At 33.7% G+C, this 17,128-nt stretch overlaps 1 protein-coding gene and 1 non-coding gene across 2 annotated transcripts; both read left to right on the top strand.

The window, feature by feature from the left end:
• The first annotated feature begins 54 nt into the window (after nucleotides 1–54).
• On the top strand, nucleotides 55–7,662 carry LOC126832169 (uncharacterized). Its single transcript, XR_008789328.1, has 7 exons — nucleotides 55–180; nucleotides 2,455–2,599; nucleotides 3,157–3,210; nucleotides 5,656–5,793; nucleotides 6,060–6,164; nucleotides 6,505–6,600; nucleotides 6,741–7,662. It is a non-coding gene; the product is annotated as an uncharacterized LOC126832169 (transcript).
• A 710-nt stretch (nucleotides 7,663–8,372) lies between these two features.
• Nucleotides 8,373–16,655, top strand: LOC126832168 (tRNA N(3)-methylcytidine methyltransferase METTL6). The gene is made up of 5 exons (XM_050562872.2): nucleotides 8,373–8,888; nucleotides 11,344–11,472; nucleotides 12,066–12,236; nucleotides 13,315–13,456; nucleotides 16,232–16,655. Exons 1-5 carry the CDS (start codon nucleotides 8,649–8,651, stop codon nucleotides 16,378–16,380), a joined length of 831 nt encoding a protein of 276 aa, XP_050418829.2. The 5' UTR covers nucleotides 8,373–8,648; the 3' UTR covers nucleotides 16,381–16,655.
• Nucleotides 16,656–17,128: the final 473 nt, after the last annotated feature.

Here is a 17,128-nt window from a genome sequence, read left to right as displayed (position 1 = left end):
TGCGTTATCAAATGTTTTCTCTTGTGAAATTTGATTGGTTAACAGCCACTTCCTTTTTGACTCGAGTCAAAGAAATTGGCGGAAAGTTTGAGTTTGTAAACAAAATAAATTATTTACCAGGGACAAATACCATTTTGCCGCTGTTTGAAAGTGATGTGAAACCACACAATGGATGCCAAGGTTAAGTTATTACCAGCACATATGTAAATTACTTATCGAAAATTGTAATAACTTAACTGAAAGGTAGAATCCACTCCCAGGGGTGGAAGTAAAAGTAAAAGTAGACTCCTTCACAAATGTGAAACAAGTACATTAAGTTAATGATTAACATCGTTTTAAAAAAAAAATGTTTTGCCATCTACATGTATATTATCGTTTGATTCCTGCAGACATTTTGCACATCATATCAAACTACTAGCCAATTATAATATATCTATTTTTCTCACAGTTACACTTTTTATTCAATAGTATAAATTAAATATTTACAAATTACGTCATCATCATGTTAATAATAATGTACTAGGCCTGTAGAAATAAATCTGAAATAATTTTCACCATATCTAGATAGATTTTTACCCCAAAATTTGCCACCTTTTATGATAGTAATGGAAAGGTGTACGAATCCAAAGTTGTAGATAGAGTCAGGAGAGAGAGAAATTCTAAATAAATGTTAAAGTTTAGCGAGGTCCGATCATTTCACCCAAGCTATCATTAAATTTATGTAAATAATAGCATTGTATTGATAATGAATAGCAAATATTACATAGACTGTTTTTTTATGGCCTTATTTTTTGGCCTTTCAGATGAAAATGTTTGGTCGTTGTGACAAAAATGTTTGACCATAATGATTACGACCAAATGTTTTGTTTTAAGGCCGTTATTTCCATAACCCTTTTAGGCTGCATTAATTGGAAATTAAGGAATTTACATGCCAGCTCAAAGGAAGTCTTTAGAACTGAATATAGGTAATAATCCGGTAATAATCCCCCCAGTAAAAATACCTTCTTTTGAAAAGTAGGTAAAAATCCCTCCTAATAATACCAGGATATTTTTTTATATTTTTTTCAAAGAATTTGACCAAGATCAATTTTTTTTCTCCCAAACTGTGAACACAAAATATTAACATCAAAATGATGTTTTATCGCAATTCTTGATAAGAATAATTTTATCACAAAGAAGCCATATAATATTTACAGAGAAAGTTGTACAGAAATGTTCATAATTTCAAAATAGTAAGCATAGAAACTGTGCACATCAAGTAATTGTCATTTCACTTGTCAAATATGCAAAGTTCATCATATTTTCATGAAAAACCAAAGCACACACAAACAGCAATTAATTGTCCATTTCATTTTCAATTGCTTTGTGGTATTTTGAATTTTAAAATAAAAAATTTAAAAAGAATATATCTTGGTCAAGTTCTTTTTGAATTTAAAAAAAAAATATATTAGAGGAGATTTTTACCTACTTAGTACTTTCCAAAAGGAGGTGGGGGGTATTACCAGTGGGATTTATACTGGGGGGGGGGGGGATTATTACTGTATAGCCTTAGAACCATCCACTACTGTGGCAGGATTCAAAGACGGAAGTTATCAGTAATAGAAGTGGAACCATTTCTAGCATGTACTACAGGGTTCCCGCGGTCCTTGAAGATCCTTGAATATCCTTAAATTTAAAATTTCATTTTCAAGGTCTTGAATATCCTTGAATTTCGCGGAAATACGAAAATATCCTTGAATTTCAGTTGAGATCCTTAATTTTGTTTAAAATGTCTTCAATTCCTTTTAAATATGAGATTATAACGATAGTTGGTAATGTTTTGGTTATTTTTAAGATGAAAAATTGTAACTTTAGGCTAAAAAATGTCCTTGAAAATCCTTGAATTTGACGTATATTTATCCTTGAATATCCTTGAAAAAAATTTTGACGAAGCCGCGGGAACCCTGTACTATTGTACATGCATCAAGTTTTATAATATTTACAATCTGGTTTTAATGTTCTTCAGAATTACACACTCACACACACGGATAGTGTTTCTTAACTCTTTTAGTGACTTTTACTGATGACTGACTGAAATCTAGGGTGATGCTGTGGATGCATGGGCAGTAGATTGGGGCACAACTAAATTAACTACTCTTTATTTCATTCAATACAACCACAGTATTTTTGGAACATCATTGGTATTTTGCAAATGCAGTCAATGCAGTATTGTCTTCCGGTGGGTCAGGTCAAGTTTGAAAGAAATTCAAAATGTAAATAAATTGATAGAAACAACCTTATATTTATCAAATAAATGAAAGTCAGTTGGTATTTTTTACCTATTTCTTGTTTATGTTCTGTAAAATATATTGTTTTTGTAATAAATTACTAGCAATTTAAATTGTGGCTGTTATGGTTTGGGGCCGCTTTTACACTTTGATAAAATTAACTTTAAAATAATTCATTTATTTTCAGATTACAGAAAAACTTGAAAAGATGGAACAACTGAAAGCAAATATTGCCAAACTTATGACAGAAGAAACAAAAATGACTTATGATGTTAAAAAATTGTTTGAAGAGAATATAATTCGTCATGAAGATAAATTACTCCAAGCTTCTGGTAAATAAAATAGGTTTTCTTTTGTTTATACAAATTAAGGGAAATGATAAATGCTGAATTGAAGAATTACTCTGGACAACACAAGTATTTGTTGTTCTTCTTCTGTCATGTGTGTATTAAAACAGAACAAAGTAGAACTGTTATGGGATGTGGTCTAAACAGACATAAACAATAACGGCCATAATTTGGTCAAAACAGTCATAATACATAGTCAAAACAGCCCCAGAGAATTGGCCAAAACTGTCATAATACATACATAGTCAAAACGGTGCCAAGAAATTGTCTTTACCAAAAATCTCAAAATACCTACTACTATTGCCTATTTATTCTTCATTTGATGAAAATAACGATTTTGAATGTGATAATTTTTAACTAATCAAGATAATGGAATAAAAGGCTAATTATCATCCCTATATGTTACATTTGATTTGTGAAGTGCAATTCAATTTTTAATTGATAGATAGACTATGATGCAATTACTCTGTCCAATCTTCTTTAAAGGGGAAGAACATTAAAAGTGATAGACTATGCATTACTCTTTACTATCTTGTTTTAAGGGGAACGAAAGAGATTGGAGCAGTTTACAGAAGAGGAAAAAGTAAATCAACAAGGTAAGATTGTGTTTTTCTGGCTATAATTTATCCATAACTTCATTGATGTATAATGGCCACTCTAGTATCAGATTACATCTTTAGAAAGTCACTGACTTACCATATTCTTGAAGCATTGGCCTGGCCATTGCTGGATTGGCTTCAGATACTTGAGCTTTTGAGGGAGTGTGTCTATTCTTCCCGTTCAATCAAATCTAACCCAAGTACAGCAACATGACAGCCCTTCGTTTAATCTGGGGTCTTCCCTAAAGCTTTGGACGGTGATTTAAGGTATTAAAAATGGTGAAAGTATTGTTTGTCTCCAAACAGTATTGTTTATATTGTATCCGTTTTGATAGCCTTTTTTGTCACGCAATTAGTTTTTCTGCAATATTCTGCTATGAACTGGTTAATTGGGCGTAATAAAATCGTGAGTCATGACGTAACGTAATGTAAACATATATAGTCCAATTTGGAGCTCTGTTTAAAGCGTAATGATATTGTTACGCAGTTAGCTATTGGTTGTTAATCGGACTATTGACGTCACCCCCGTCCGTCAGTCCAGCGTCCACAGGCAATTGTGGACGCTCTAGAGGCTAAAGTTAATGTCCGATTAACTTTAAATTTATACACAGTGTTTAAGGTCATAACACGAAGAAGTCTATTGATTAATTACTACCAGAGTTATGGCCCTTGATCACTTTTGAAATATCTTATGAATGCTCTAGAGACCAAAGTTATCATCCAATTGACTTAAGATTGATAAACAGAGTTTAAGGTCTTGAGAACAAGGATATTGGTTTTCAATGAATTTTGATAACTTGAACAGATAAATCCATGATATTAAATGTTTCGTATACTAAAAGTTAGCATGATTTTCGGATAATTACTTATATATCAATATTCTTAATTTCATTTTTATACACCCACACTGAAATGTGGTTGTATATTGTCGTCGTCTCCGTCCGTCCGTCATCCACAAGTGCTTGTTGACTCTGTAGAGGCTAAAGTTCATATCCGATTATACACAGTGTTTAAAGTAATGAGACGATGAACCCTATTGATTTTCAGCGATTTCCGATAATTACTGCCAGAGTTATGTCCCTTGATCACTTCAAAAAATCTTGTGGAAGCTCTGGAGGCTAGTTAATATCAAATTGACTTTAAATTTATACATAATGTTTGAGGTCATAAGACGAAGAAGCCTATTGATTTTCAGCAATTTCTGATAATTACTGTCAGAGTTATGGCCCTTGATCACTTCAAAAAATCTTGTAGACGCTCTTGAGGCCAAAGTTAATATCTGATTGACTTTAAATTTATACACAGTGTTTAAGGGCATGAGACGAAGAATCCTATTGATTTTCAGCAATTTTTAATAATTACTGTCAGAGTTATGGCCCTTGATCACTTCAAAATATCTTGTGGACGCTCTGGAGGCCAATGTTAATATCCGATTGACTTTAAATTTATACCAGTGTTTAAGGTCATGATACAAAGAATCCTATTGATTTTCAGCAATATCAAATAATTACTGCCAGAGTTGTGGCCCATGATCACTTCAAAAAATCTTGTGGACACTCTAGAGACTAAAGTTATTATCCGATTGACTTTAAACTTATACGCAGTGTTTGAGGTCATGCAACAAAGAATCCTATTGATTTTCAATGGTTTCCGATAATTACTGCCAAAGTTATGGCCCTTGATCACTTTGAAAAATCTTGTGATGGCTGTAGAGGCTAAAGTTATCATCAGATTGACTATAGATTGATACACAGAGTTTAAGGTCTTGAGACGAACAAGTATATTGATTTTCAATGAATTTTTATAACGTTAACAGCTAATTAAACGCAGCTCTTTACTGTAGGTCAAATTTGGAGATTGTGTGTAGGTATAGAATAAGTTATGGTCCGATTCCACAATTAAGTGATATTGCAGACTTGTGCTGTAGCGCCATCTAGTGTCCTATTATTCTCAGACTACCATTTAAATGTTCCAGTTTTCTTATATTAGTTCATCCAGATTTTCTGGCGTGATTTCCCATTGTCAGTGATGTAGGACAGAGGGCCCGACAAGGACAGCCGTCTAGTCGTGCGGATAGGATGAAAAACTTAGGTCCCGTGTACAATTGACGTACACGTAAAAGATCCCTTGGTAGTTGGAATTTGATATAAGAGTAGGCCATGGTGCCGCTGCCCGAGCAAAATTTCCCTCATCGCACACTGTATGGCGTATGCCCGTCTTCATTAGCCCAGTTTAGGAAAGAACAGTAGGACATTAAACACCATTTCATTTTATTTCATTTTGTAGATTAAAAAAAAGAAACTTAAAAAGTAGCAAAATAGATATTTTGCAACATATTATATCTATGAACTCAACTGAAGTATTTGCCGTTTAATATTAATATCATTTCAGATGTTGTTTTTTTTTGTTTTTTTTTTACCGTCCCCTTTTATTTTTTCACAGACAAAAGACTCCAGCTGGAGGAATTAGAAAAAGAGTTAAATCAACTTTTACAAGAAATGGAATCAAAAGAGGAAGAAAATAAACTAGCCTTGGAATCACTTAATAATATTGTTTCAGATAAAGAGGCAATGAAAGAAAGTAAGCTAACCTTTTAAAGAGAGCGTTGAGCGTTCCCCAAAACAGTGAAAATGGAATGTTCTGAAATTAAAATTATTCACTGAGATTCCTCAATAAAATGCTTTGAATTTTAAAAGAGAAAATTCAAAGATTGTTGTTCTGGATACAAAGCAAACTCAGAATTATAGATAAATTTACTAATTTATAGGTTTTTGACAGCTTTGACTGCCATATGTAAGCCTGGGAAGCAATAATCTGACTTTTTTATCATTCTTTTTTTTTCTCAGAAATAGAAACTTCAGAAAAGCAAGCAAATGTTTGCCTGAAGGATTTACAGAATATGGAAGAAATATTCCAAGAAAGACTTGGATTAAAGTTTGTGAAAACTGCAGGTAAATTATAATATTGTTTTAGTGGCAGTTTAGTAATTGATTACACTGAAAAAAACACAAAACTTTTATGCTGTAAAGTTACTGAATTTAATAGGAGCAATGTTTCAACAATGGCTTAGTGGCAAGAGAATTGAAACATTGCTCCCATTAATAATTATAAACATTGCTCCCATTAATAATTATAAACATTTTCTGATCTGGATGTTTCTAATATATTGCTTTGACTTTTCTCAGCATAGGCTGAGAATGTTTTTTATGGGTGTGACAAAAATGTTATTACCAGTATTTATTTCATTATAAATTTATTAAACCATTTAGACTGTCATATATACTTTTTCAGACCAACGTTTACAAGTTATTTTCACTAATATTGATCCTAAAGATCCAAGTGCTGCATTCAGTTTTGACGTTAAAGTTCTTAATGGAAAATATGAAGGTAAATACTTTTAATTCTGATATAGGACTAAAACATAAATGATACAAATAGAAAGGCATTCAGATATAAATTATCCTTTTTCAGTTCATGAATAAAACAGAAAAGATATCTAATCCATGTTTTGTATTCTTCTTTTCTAGTGTCCAATGCCCAACCTGAAATTGAAAGTTTGGAGTTACTGACAGAAAAATTAAACAAAACAAACAGTTTTCGATCTTTTATTATCACTGTTCGTAAATATTACTGCAGTACTGTATCTTAAGTTGGGATACAAGAACAAGCATCTTCTTTCCCATGTGTATTTATGATATTTAGCATTTATTTCATAACAGAAATTATATAATAAACTGTTGTTATTTGTATAATTATGTTTTCATATTTTTTTTTATTTTAAATGCTAGTTATCTATAGTAATTTACATTAAGCTCTATTTAAGTGGGCCTAGGCCAAACCTTTTGAATGAGGGGAATGGGGAGGTTTGGACCATGGACATTTGCTTGTGATGATCTACAGGCTCAAGTTAATATCCGATTGACTTTAAATTATGGCCCTTGATCACTTTGAAAAATCTTGTGGCCACTCTAGAGGTTAAAGTTAAGTTCTGATTGACTTTAAATTTATACTCAGTGTTTAAGGTTATGAGACGCTGAGGCCTATGGACTTTCAACAATTTCTGATAATAACTGATCTCTTTCAAAAATCTTGTGGACGTTCTCAGGACCAATATTGTAATGTTCAAAATCTATATATGGCAATATAATGTGTCAGTGCATACATGCAGAATATTAGGTTAAATGAGCGTTTAATCGAGTCTAATTAGCATCATGTAGAATAGTATATAGTGTCTAGTAAATCGAGTCAATTGCTTAGTAAGGTAGCAGATGTTGAGTGATGTGAGTTGGTGACAGCGTACTGTTTTCTACCGCAGATGCAGATGCAGACGCAGTCAATTTCGCTATGTTGGACATTTGATAATCTATGCATGTATCTAAGATTGTGATTTGCAACCTGTGAACCTTTTGTGTAATATGTGACGGTGAATAAATAGTTGTTATTGTTGCAGTATCGTGTTTCTTGGACATGTCATGTGTTTTCAAGCCCTTATGTAACGATACATATGCTGAAAAAAGGGACTAAATAGTGGTGTTATGTGAATATTTTAGTGAAGTGAACATCATCAAACTAGTCTTCACCAGCTTGGCATCTACAAATATTATCAGCCGAATGACTTTAAATTTATTCACAGTGTTTAAGGTCATGAGACAAAGAAGCCTATTTTCAACGATTTCCAATAATTACTGCCACAGTTGAAAAACTTTGTTGATGCTCTAGAGTTAATACCTGATTGACTTTAAAGTGTTTAAGGTCATGAAAGAAGAATCCTATTTATTTTCAATGATTCCGGATAATTACTTCCAGAGTTATGGCCCTTGATATTAACTGTTTTTGTATACTTATCGTTAGTATATAGGGAAGAACAATGATTTCTGATAATTACTTAATGCATTACTCATAATCATAATCAGATTTTAATGTGTTGTAAATATCTTCATTACTGACAAAAGTGAAAATATGCGACAACAACCCTTGTTGACACCCAACACCCTCCTCCATTTATCTATTTTTAAACTATTATGGCAAGAACTGTCAGCTCCCTATCTAAATCTTACATAATGCACCTTATATTAAAGCAATTTCTTTTAATTCTCAGATCATTATATTTTTTAACAGACATTTAATTTGTGGGAAGGGAGATCACTCTTAAGTGATAATCTCTAGACAAAGAGGTACGTTTAGAATATAAAAAGACAACATGGCTTCAAAATTTCACAATTTGTTAGAAATAATTTATTTATAATGAATGAAAAATAGATTTGATAAGATACCCGGAACTGACGAGAGTGCTTGCTATCCATAAGTCATACGAAGAAGGAATCTGTTGTCAGTGAAAAGCAGAAGTTGTACGACTTGGCATAGAAACGTAAAACGTACGGTACTCGACTAATTACTAAACAAATCTAATTAATCAACTTCATAAACTTGTGCAAATGGCTGAAAATGACAAAGAGAGTGTACACATTGGTCATAAAGCACGTATTTTAAGTCCAGACGAAATTGAAAAAATAGAAAAAGACCAAAATTTAGTTTCTGAGTTTAAAAGAGAAAAATATGAAAAAGAAGCACAGAAAAATTGGGATTTGTTTTATAAAAGAAATACAACAAAGTTTTTTAAAGATCGACATTGGACAACCAGAGAATTTCAAGAACTCTTGAATGAAAAAAACAAGGTACAAATCTATTTCCCTTTGCTCTGGACTTTCATTTTATAGACAACCCTTACTGGCTATGCACTGGGTGGTATTGATATTAAAGGTAGCTAAGTCTCTAACTAATATTATCATCCAAAGTCTTCGACATTGAAAACCCGAATTATTTGTCAATTTAAATTAACATTGATCTTAGATGGGCTTCTAATATCCAATATAAACATTTTACCATTTGTCGCGATTCGTGTACCATAATGCGTTTCAGCACCATTTGTAACAAGGGACTCCAAGAATGAGGTTAGACATATTCCACAAGTCATGTCAAATGGTGACGCCATATTATTATCTGGAGAGAATGTGCAATAAATAATTTTGTTGTAGATGGGAATAACCAGATGCTAGAGATTGCCATTCGATTGAGACTTCTGATATATTTCGCCGAACATATAAACTGATCAGAAATTACAGTAAAAACAGAAACGATTAAAGATGGGTTCCCAGAAAAGTATTTATCGGGTGGTTATTTCCAATAAAAGTATGGTAATTTTGGTATACATGTATATGGAAAGACTAGAAAAATATTGGGTCCCCGAAAAACACTCATGGAGCGTATGCAGGACAAAAATGTAAGGGTGTCACGATTTGGCACCTGACCAATTGCCACTCGTGCAAACTACCCCCCCAGCTGCGTCTTCAAAATCATAAAGAAAACGAAATGGCATTAATAGTATAATTTAATACTTTATATATTTATATCAGATCAGTAAAACAATCAATTTTCAGAGTTCAGTATGTCCATAGGTCACTTCCGGTGGGAATCAAACCATCAATTCACAAAAACATTATTCGTCCAACGAAAACATTAAACATAGGCCTGCAATACCTATTCTGATTTAAGTTATTCGTAAAACATTTAAACACCGCACAGTTCTCCACAACACAGTTGAGATAATTATAGGCCTGTGGATCCTATTCTGGGATCATCTCAAATGTTCTGTTCACGATATCAGCTACGGCTAAACTTGGCCCCAACGCCGATCCATATCAAACGTTGCCCAACAATAATCTACACACATAAAAGTTTCACCTACTGGGCGTAATCAAACGTGGCCCAGTTCCAATGTACCTCTGAGTTAATTAAACATGGTCCGATATTCACTACAGTTATGTATTCAAAGAAGAAAGGTTAAATTGGCCCCCTCCTACATAATCGATCCGATTCGGCCTGAACGAACCTTACTAAAAGACTGACTGACTGACTGACTGACTCTGATGTGCCATCCACATCTGCTTATATAGCCATATTGTGCACATGCTGCATGCCTCAGATGCAGTTGACAATCAAGATGAGTTTGGGGGATACAGCTTAGACAATTAAAATTGAGTTTGGGGGATCAAACTCAGACAAATAGGATGTGAACATAAATATTTATAAATTCGGATGTAAAAGAAAAAATATGATATTTGATTGTGACAAAGGGTTCCCCTAATCAACAGCCCGACGATTAAGAATTTCTGCGCGAACATTGAGTGCTTGATGTAGAAGTTGATAAACTTTATGAAGAGTTAGACATACAACACTTTCTGAGATAAAAATGACGGAAAAAGACACGGGTAGTGGATAATCCGAGAATTTAATTAGGATTCGATATTTGTAATAAATAGTAAGCAATTAAAGACAACATCGTCTTATGTATGCAATGAATTCTCCTCTGACTTCCAAGAGAGGTAAGTCACCTGACGTAAACATGACCTAGTTTGATCATATTTTTATAGCAGGACATTCCTTCGCAATGACAATGTGTGAGAAGGATTTGAAGCAAAGTTATGACAAATTAATTAGTTTGAATATGTTTTTAGCCCATATATACCATTAAATCACCCAGTTTGTATGCGGGAACCCATCTTTAAATGTAAATCAGTTTATGTACATTCATATTACATAATTATATGCGTTGCTACCCATTTGTGTCAATTTCTAGGTCCAAATTATTACCGATTTAGCTCCTTTAAAATCCTACAAATCAAAAGCAGAAATGTTGCATAGCATATGCTATTCCTGATGAGGAAGTAAACTGTATAGTAGGGGGGCCTAATGTCTCCACATAGTATGTCTGTTCAGTATTGTCAGTCCTCCAACAACCACATTATCTCTTCTTATTTTCATGGTTGGATTAAGTTGAACTGAAACAATACATCAGCACAGAGAATAATTGAATCAATTTAAATAAATTGTAGTGTTGATGAAGCTGTGAAAATTTGCTATTGTCAGCAAAATACAAAGACAATCAGTGGTTTTAATGACTATGTTCTCATGTGAATCAAAATATTATCAATTTTAGAGAGCACAATAGGTAAGGTTCCACTTAGAAAAATACAAAAAATATACACAGGTAGACTTTGTATAAATGTATAGACATATCGGTAGTTTAAAACTACTTTTTTTTACTGGATTGTCAATATGTTGTATTTTCAGGAGAGTAAATTAGTTATATTTGAAGTAGGATGTGGTGTGGGTAATTTTATGTTTCCTTTGTTGCAAGAAGATGACAGTTTATATTTTTATGCCTGTGATTTCTCCAATAGAGCAGTTGACTTTGTTAAGGTAAAGTACAAGAAAATGAATTCAGTCAATTCAGTGACGAAACTTATATAAACGACATGGACTACTTAACTAATAAGGATGGTCAGACTGACTAATTATTATTACCAGGATTTTGAGACAAATCACAGCAAAATAATTGTATTTTTTTAAATGTACAAAGCAACTTAATGTATCAAATTTTATAGGAGCCACAGTGGCTCAGTGAGTAAGGCTCTGGTTCAATAACCAGAAGGTCTGGGGTTCTTTCAGGGTGTTAGTCAAGAAAGTTCCCCAGGATTTTCCAGCTTGGTTTTACCTTGTCAGTGGTGCAGGATGAGGGGTCTTGCAAGGACAGCATCTAATCATTCGGATGGCACGAAAACCAAGATCCTATGTACATTTTGATATCCACATAAAAGAACTCTTGGCAGTTGGAATTCAATATAAGAGTAGGCCGTAGCTCTGCTTTCCCTTCATCATTAGCCCACCTGGTGCAGAAAAGTAGGACGTTAACTTCATTTCATCAAATTTCATCCAAACATACATTGAATTTTTATGCCAAGACTTGATCAATTTATGGTATTCAATGATAAAGTTGTGTATTGTATTTCTAGGACAATTCTCAGTATGATAATGAAAGGTGTACAGCATTTCAATGTGATATAACGAAAGATGATATAACCAATCAAATACCAATAAATAGTGTTGACGTAGCAACCATGATTTTTGTCCTATCAGCTGTTAATCCAGATAAAATGGTGGATGCTCTAAAAAATGTTTTTAGGGTGAGAATTTATTTTTATTATAAATATTGGTCTACCTACATGTAAGATGTCAAACTGCCAATTTTGAATAATCTTTGGTTCACAGCAATTTTGAATTTTTGCCTTCATTATTTTTTTATATTTTGGGTAACACTGTACAGCAGGTGTGCCAACATTTTACATACCATGCACCGATTTGTTTACACAAAAATTTAGATGTGCCCCACAATTAATTTAACTTAAATTTCCTAGTTTGATTCGTTAAAGGAGGCAAGTGTCTAACTCAGTATCATCCAGTCTTCGACATTGCAAACATGACTTACTGGTCAATTTAAATCAACATTGATGTTGTTATCTTACAGTGAAAAGATTGGCTTCTGATATCCAATATTTAAGACAAAATGAAAATTTTAAAATTGGCAAACGAATCATGTGCCAGAATGTTTTCGAGCACCATTTGTAATGAAGGGACTCGATGACAGAGGTTAAACATATCCCATATAAGAATACTACCGGTGTAGACTGGAGTAACAGAAGCCAAAGACTGACATTGGCCTATTCACGAACATAAATGATTAGAAATAACAATAAAAACAGAAACAATTGAATGTAAATCAGTTTATATACATTCATATTACATTATTATTATATGCATTGTGACCCATTTGTGTCCATTTCTAGGTGCCGAAGAATAGAGATTTAGCTCCTTTAAGCATATGTTAATTGGAAACAGATTGAATTAAAGAAGATAACACTAGCTAAAAGGATGTGCACTAAATAATAAAATTGCTAAAAATAATTAGTAGGCTTACCAGTTACTTCTAATCATCCAATACGCCCCATTTGGCAACAGAAGTTGGCCATTCCTGCTATTCAATAAAAAAAGGTTAAGCAACTAAAATTCCATTTTATCTTAATGCTATTTGGATTTTAAACTTCAGGATTGATTGCATTCTTTTTTTTTCATACACTAAGCTGATCTACACAGTTCAGCTATTATAAATTTCCATGCAATCCTGTCATTGCAAAACATCTAAATGTTGTTTGGATATTAAAACTTATGTTGCCAATATTTAATTTATTTATTTTAATTAATCAGGTAATAAAGCCAGGTGGTTGTTTGTTAATAAGAGATTATGGACTCTATGATTTTGCGATGTTAAGATTTGCAGCTGGACATAAATTATCTGAGAATTTTTATGTGAGACAAGATGGAACCCGAGCTTATTATTTTTCATTAGGTAAATACATGTAGTATATATTTACATTTATTGAAACAGTAGTACATTCTACAATGTTTGAATTTCCTATGACATGTATCAATATTGAATTTATAACTTTATTATGTACATATCTTGCAATATATTGAATGATTTCTGATATGTATTATAATCCATTGTTGTTGAATCAATCAGTTGGTACTATAAACAGTATACTCATTTAAAGTACAGATGTGATGTGAGGTCACGCTTAGATGTTGGCGTACTATATTTCAAATAATGTACAGGTAACTTGCTATCGTATATTATTTATACTAGATGAAATATAGGGCTTGTGTGACATATTTCATTGAAAAGCACACAAGGGATAGTGTCTGTATTTTAGGCCACACAAAATAAATGTCTTGTTTCTCGGGCAACTGACAGCTGAAACTGTAGGGAGGGAGGGCGGTTTCTTTTTTTTTTTTACTCATTGATGGTGCAAAATAAAATTTGGCTATTGCTGAAAATTGTTGGGGCGGGAGGGCGGTCTTTCTTTTTTTTTTTTTTAAATGAGAAAGTCATTACTTGTTTACGTTTTTGTTTTCCGTTATATTCAACTTTATTGTACATACTTAAAACATAAACCCAAAATCAAGTCTACTAAAACACTGAGACTGAACACTGACTGAAAGGAAAATAATTTTCCATATTTAATTCACATAATTGAAATTGGTTTAAAATAAAATTCCATACGACTATGTAATAGCCCTCCATAAAGACAACAATATTTTTAAAAACTAAGCCTCTTTCACCAGGTGTATCAAAAATAATAATCATGGTAAACAGTATTTAAAACTAAATCTAGTATCGCCGGTTTATTTATAATTATTTACCGAATTCCAACCAATGCATGTCACACCGTGTCATCGGTATTGGAGATTGCCGGAAATACTGTTTCTTGGGATATTCGGTGTGTTTCTCAGGATATTCGGTGTTCTATCCGGTGTTTATATTGAATGACTATTTAAATCTAACTAACAACTGGTCAGTAAAACCATCAAATCGGTAATCCAATTATTATTTTCCGGATTATCGAAACTACCGTAAATGTGCTAATAATGACCCAGATTCTAAGGTATGCATTATGACGACTATCGTTATCGTATCGTATTCTTAGCTATAATTAATTAACCTGTTCTACGGTTCATTATTTTATCAATAGGATTTTCCAAACCGACTGAAGCCGGCAATAATGAGCCGATTACGATCGAATGATTGAAATATTGTCGCCAATGACTTTTAACACGAATCAAATTCTAGTTTATCAGGGGAGGTAATTAATATCACGTGATACAAAATGGAGGTTCTTTCGATATCAATAAAAAAGGCAAATCTGCCAAACTTCGCCATTGTTCGGATAAAAAATGAAATGAAATGAAATGAAATGAAATGGGGTTTAACGTCCTACTGTTCTGCTCCTAACCTGGGCTAATGAAGACGGGCATACGCCATACAGTGTGCTATGAGGGAAATTTTGCCCGGACAGCGGCACTACGGCCTACTCTTATATCGAATTCCAACTGCCAAGGGATCTTTTACGTGCACGCCAATGTGTACACGGGACCTCGGTTTTTCGTCCCATCCGAACGACTAGACAGCTTTCCTTGTCAGCCCCTCCGTCCTGCATCACTGACAAGGGAGAACCACGCCGGAAAATCTGGATGAACTTTCTCGGCCAATGCAGGGATCGAACACCCGACCTCCAGGCTAGCGAGCTAGCGTCTTACCCACCTAGCCACGTGATCCCCTCGGATAAAAAAGACAGCATGTTCATCTGAATCAGGTTTAATACATTTGAATAGATATACATGTATGGCGGATGTAGGTACATGCGGGATATTTTTTTTACGGCTTGCTTGTCGATGTGCGGGCGGGCGTTACATATTTATTTTTTTTCATCAAGACTAATAAATAGACTGCACGCGCAACCAATTTTGCGTGCGGGCGGTGCCCGAGAAACAAGTTATTTTATTTGTGTTGCCTTAAGTTGTCTAATGGTCTTGAGCTTAAGACATGGCGTAATATATTGAAACAACACTCAGGCTAACACCCGCATGCAGGATCTATATATTACTTAAAGATAGGTTCCCAGAATAGTATTTATCGGGTGGTTATTTCCAATAAAAGTATGGCAATTTTGGTATATATGGAAAGTAGATATGTCCAATCTTACTAGAAAAATACTGAATTCCCCTAATCGACAGCCCGATGATTAGGAATATCTGCACGCATGATGTCAAAGGATGCATGCAGAGATTGAGCGCTTGATGTACATGTTGATAAACTTTATGAAGAGTTAGACGTACAACACTTTCTGAGATAAAAATCACGGAAAAAGACGCGGGCAGTGAATAATCCTAGAATTTAATTAGGATTCAATATTTGTAATAAATAGTCAGGGATTAAAGACAACACCGTCTTGTGTATGCAATGAATTCTCCTCCGCCTTCTCACCCGTAAGTCACCTGACACAAACATGACCTCTTTTGATCGATTTTTATAGCAAGGGTATTCCTTGACAATTACAATGTTTTGAGAAGGATTTGAAGCAAATTTATGATAAATTAATTAAGTTTGAATATGTCTTTAGGCCAAATATATCATCAAATCACCCAGTTTGTATGCGGGAATGTATCTTTAATGTATCACTCTCAATCATTAAACCACAGATGATGAGACATAAGGGAAGCCCTGTTCTGAAATAATTATTCATTATTTTTGGTCATCAAGATGTTTAATTTTGATGTTTTTCAGAAATATTAGAAGGCATGATGACAGAAGCTGGTTTTATACAGGAGAGAAATGATTATGTTCAGAGAAATACTGTCAATAAAAAAGAGGGAATCAATGTACCAAGGATTTTTGTTCAGGGAAAATTTGTGAAACCAGGGGATAACTCATGATCACTGCTTGGGATCATTCAGGATTTTCAGAAGGCCTTAATTAAGTTAAACTGCTAAGTAAATGGTATTGACTGGACACTGGTTAAATGACATTTTTTACAACTCATTATGTGTGGAAGATGGAGATATCTTGGAAGTGGGAGCAATGTGATTAATCTATCCTGTATCAAATCTGTTGATCAGATAAAATTTGACAAACATTAATCAGATTACCTGTTGATAAAACAGATGCTCAGAAACTCATGTTCATCACCAAATAAATATGTTAAAATATCTTGCAGCATTTCTTCTTCTTGTATATAGTGTTGTGAAATATTGTTAATTTTTAATCTGACAGTGTTGAATTTATGTCTCAGGTTTGGCATATGCGGTCACAACAATTTATCAGCCTTGTCCCATGTTTAGTGTGTCCTCGTAAGCCAGATTAGGCTTGGTGATGCTGGAAGAATTCATTATTAACCATTGGATTTTAATTACCAATGGCAGCTAATATGTGTTAAGTTCACTTCTCCTGAATGAAATGGGGTTTCACGTCCTACTGTTCTGCTCCGAACTTGGCTAATGAAGACGGGCATATGATACAGTGTGCTATGAGGGAAATTTTGCTCGGACAGCGGAACTATGGTCTACTCTTATCGAATTCCAACTGTCCAGGGATCTTTTACGTGCATGCCAAGGTGTACACAGGACCTTGTTTTTTGTCCCATCCTAATGACTAGACAGCTGTCCTTGTCAGGTCACTGACAAG

Source organism: Patella vulgata, chromosome 9, assembly GCF_932274485.2.
Source record: "Patella vulgata chromosome 9, xgPatVulg1.2, whole genome shotgun sequence".
Lineage (NCBI taxonomy): Eukaryota > Metazoa > Mollusca > Gastropoda > Patellidae > Patella > Patella vulgata.
The sequence above is the reverse complement of the archived record's forward strand: the minus strand, read 5'-3'. Positions and strand labels throughout refer to the sequence as shown.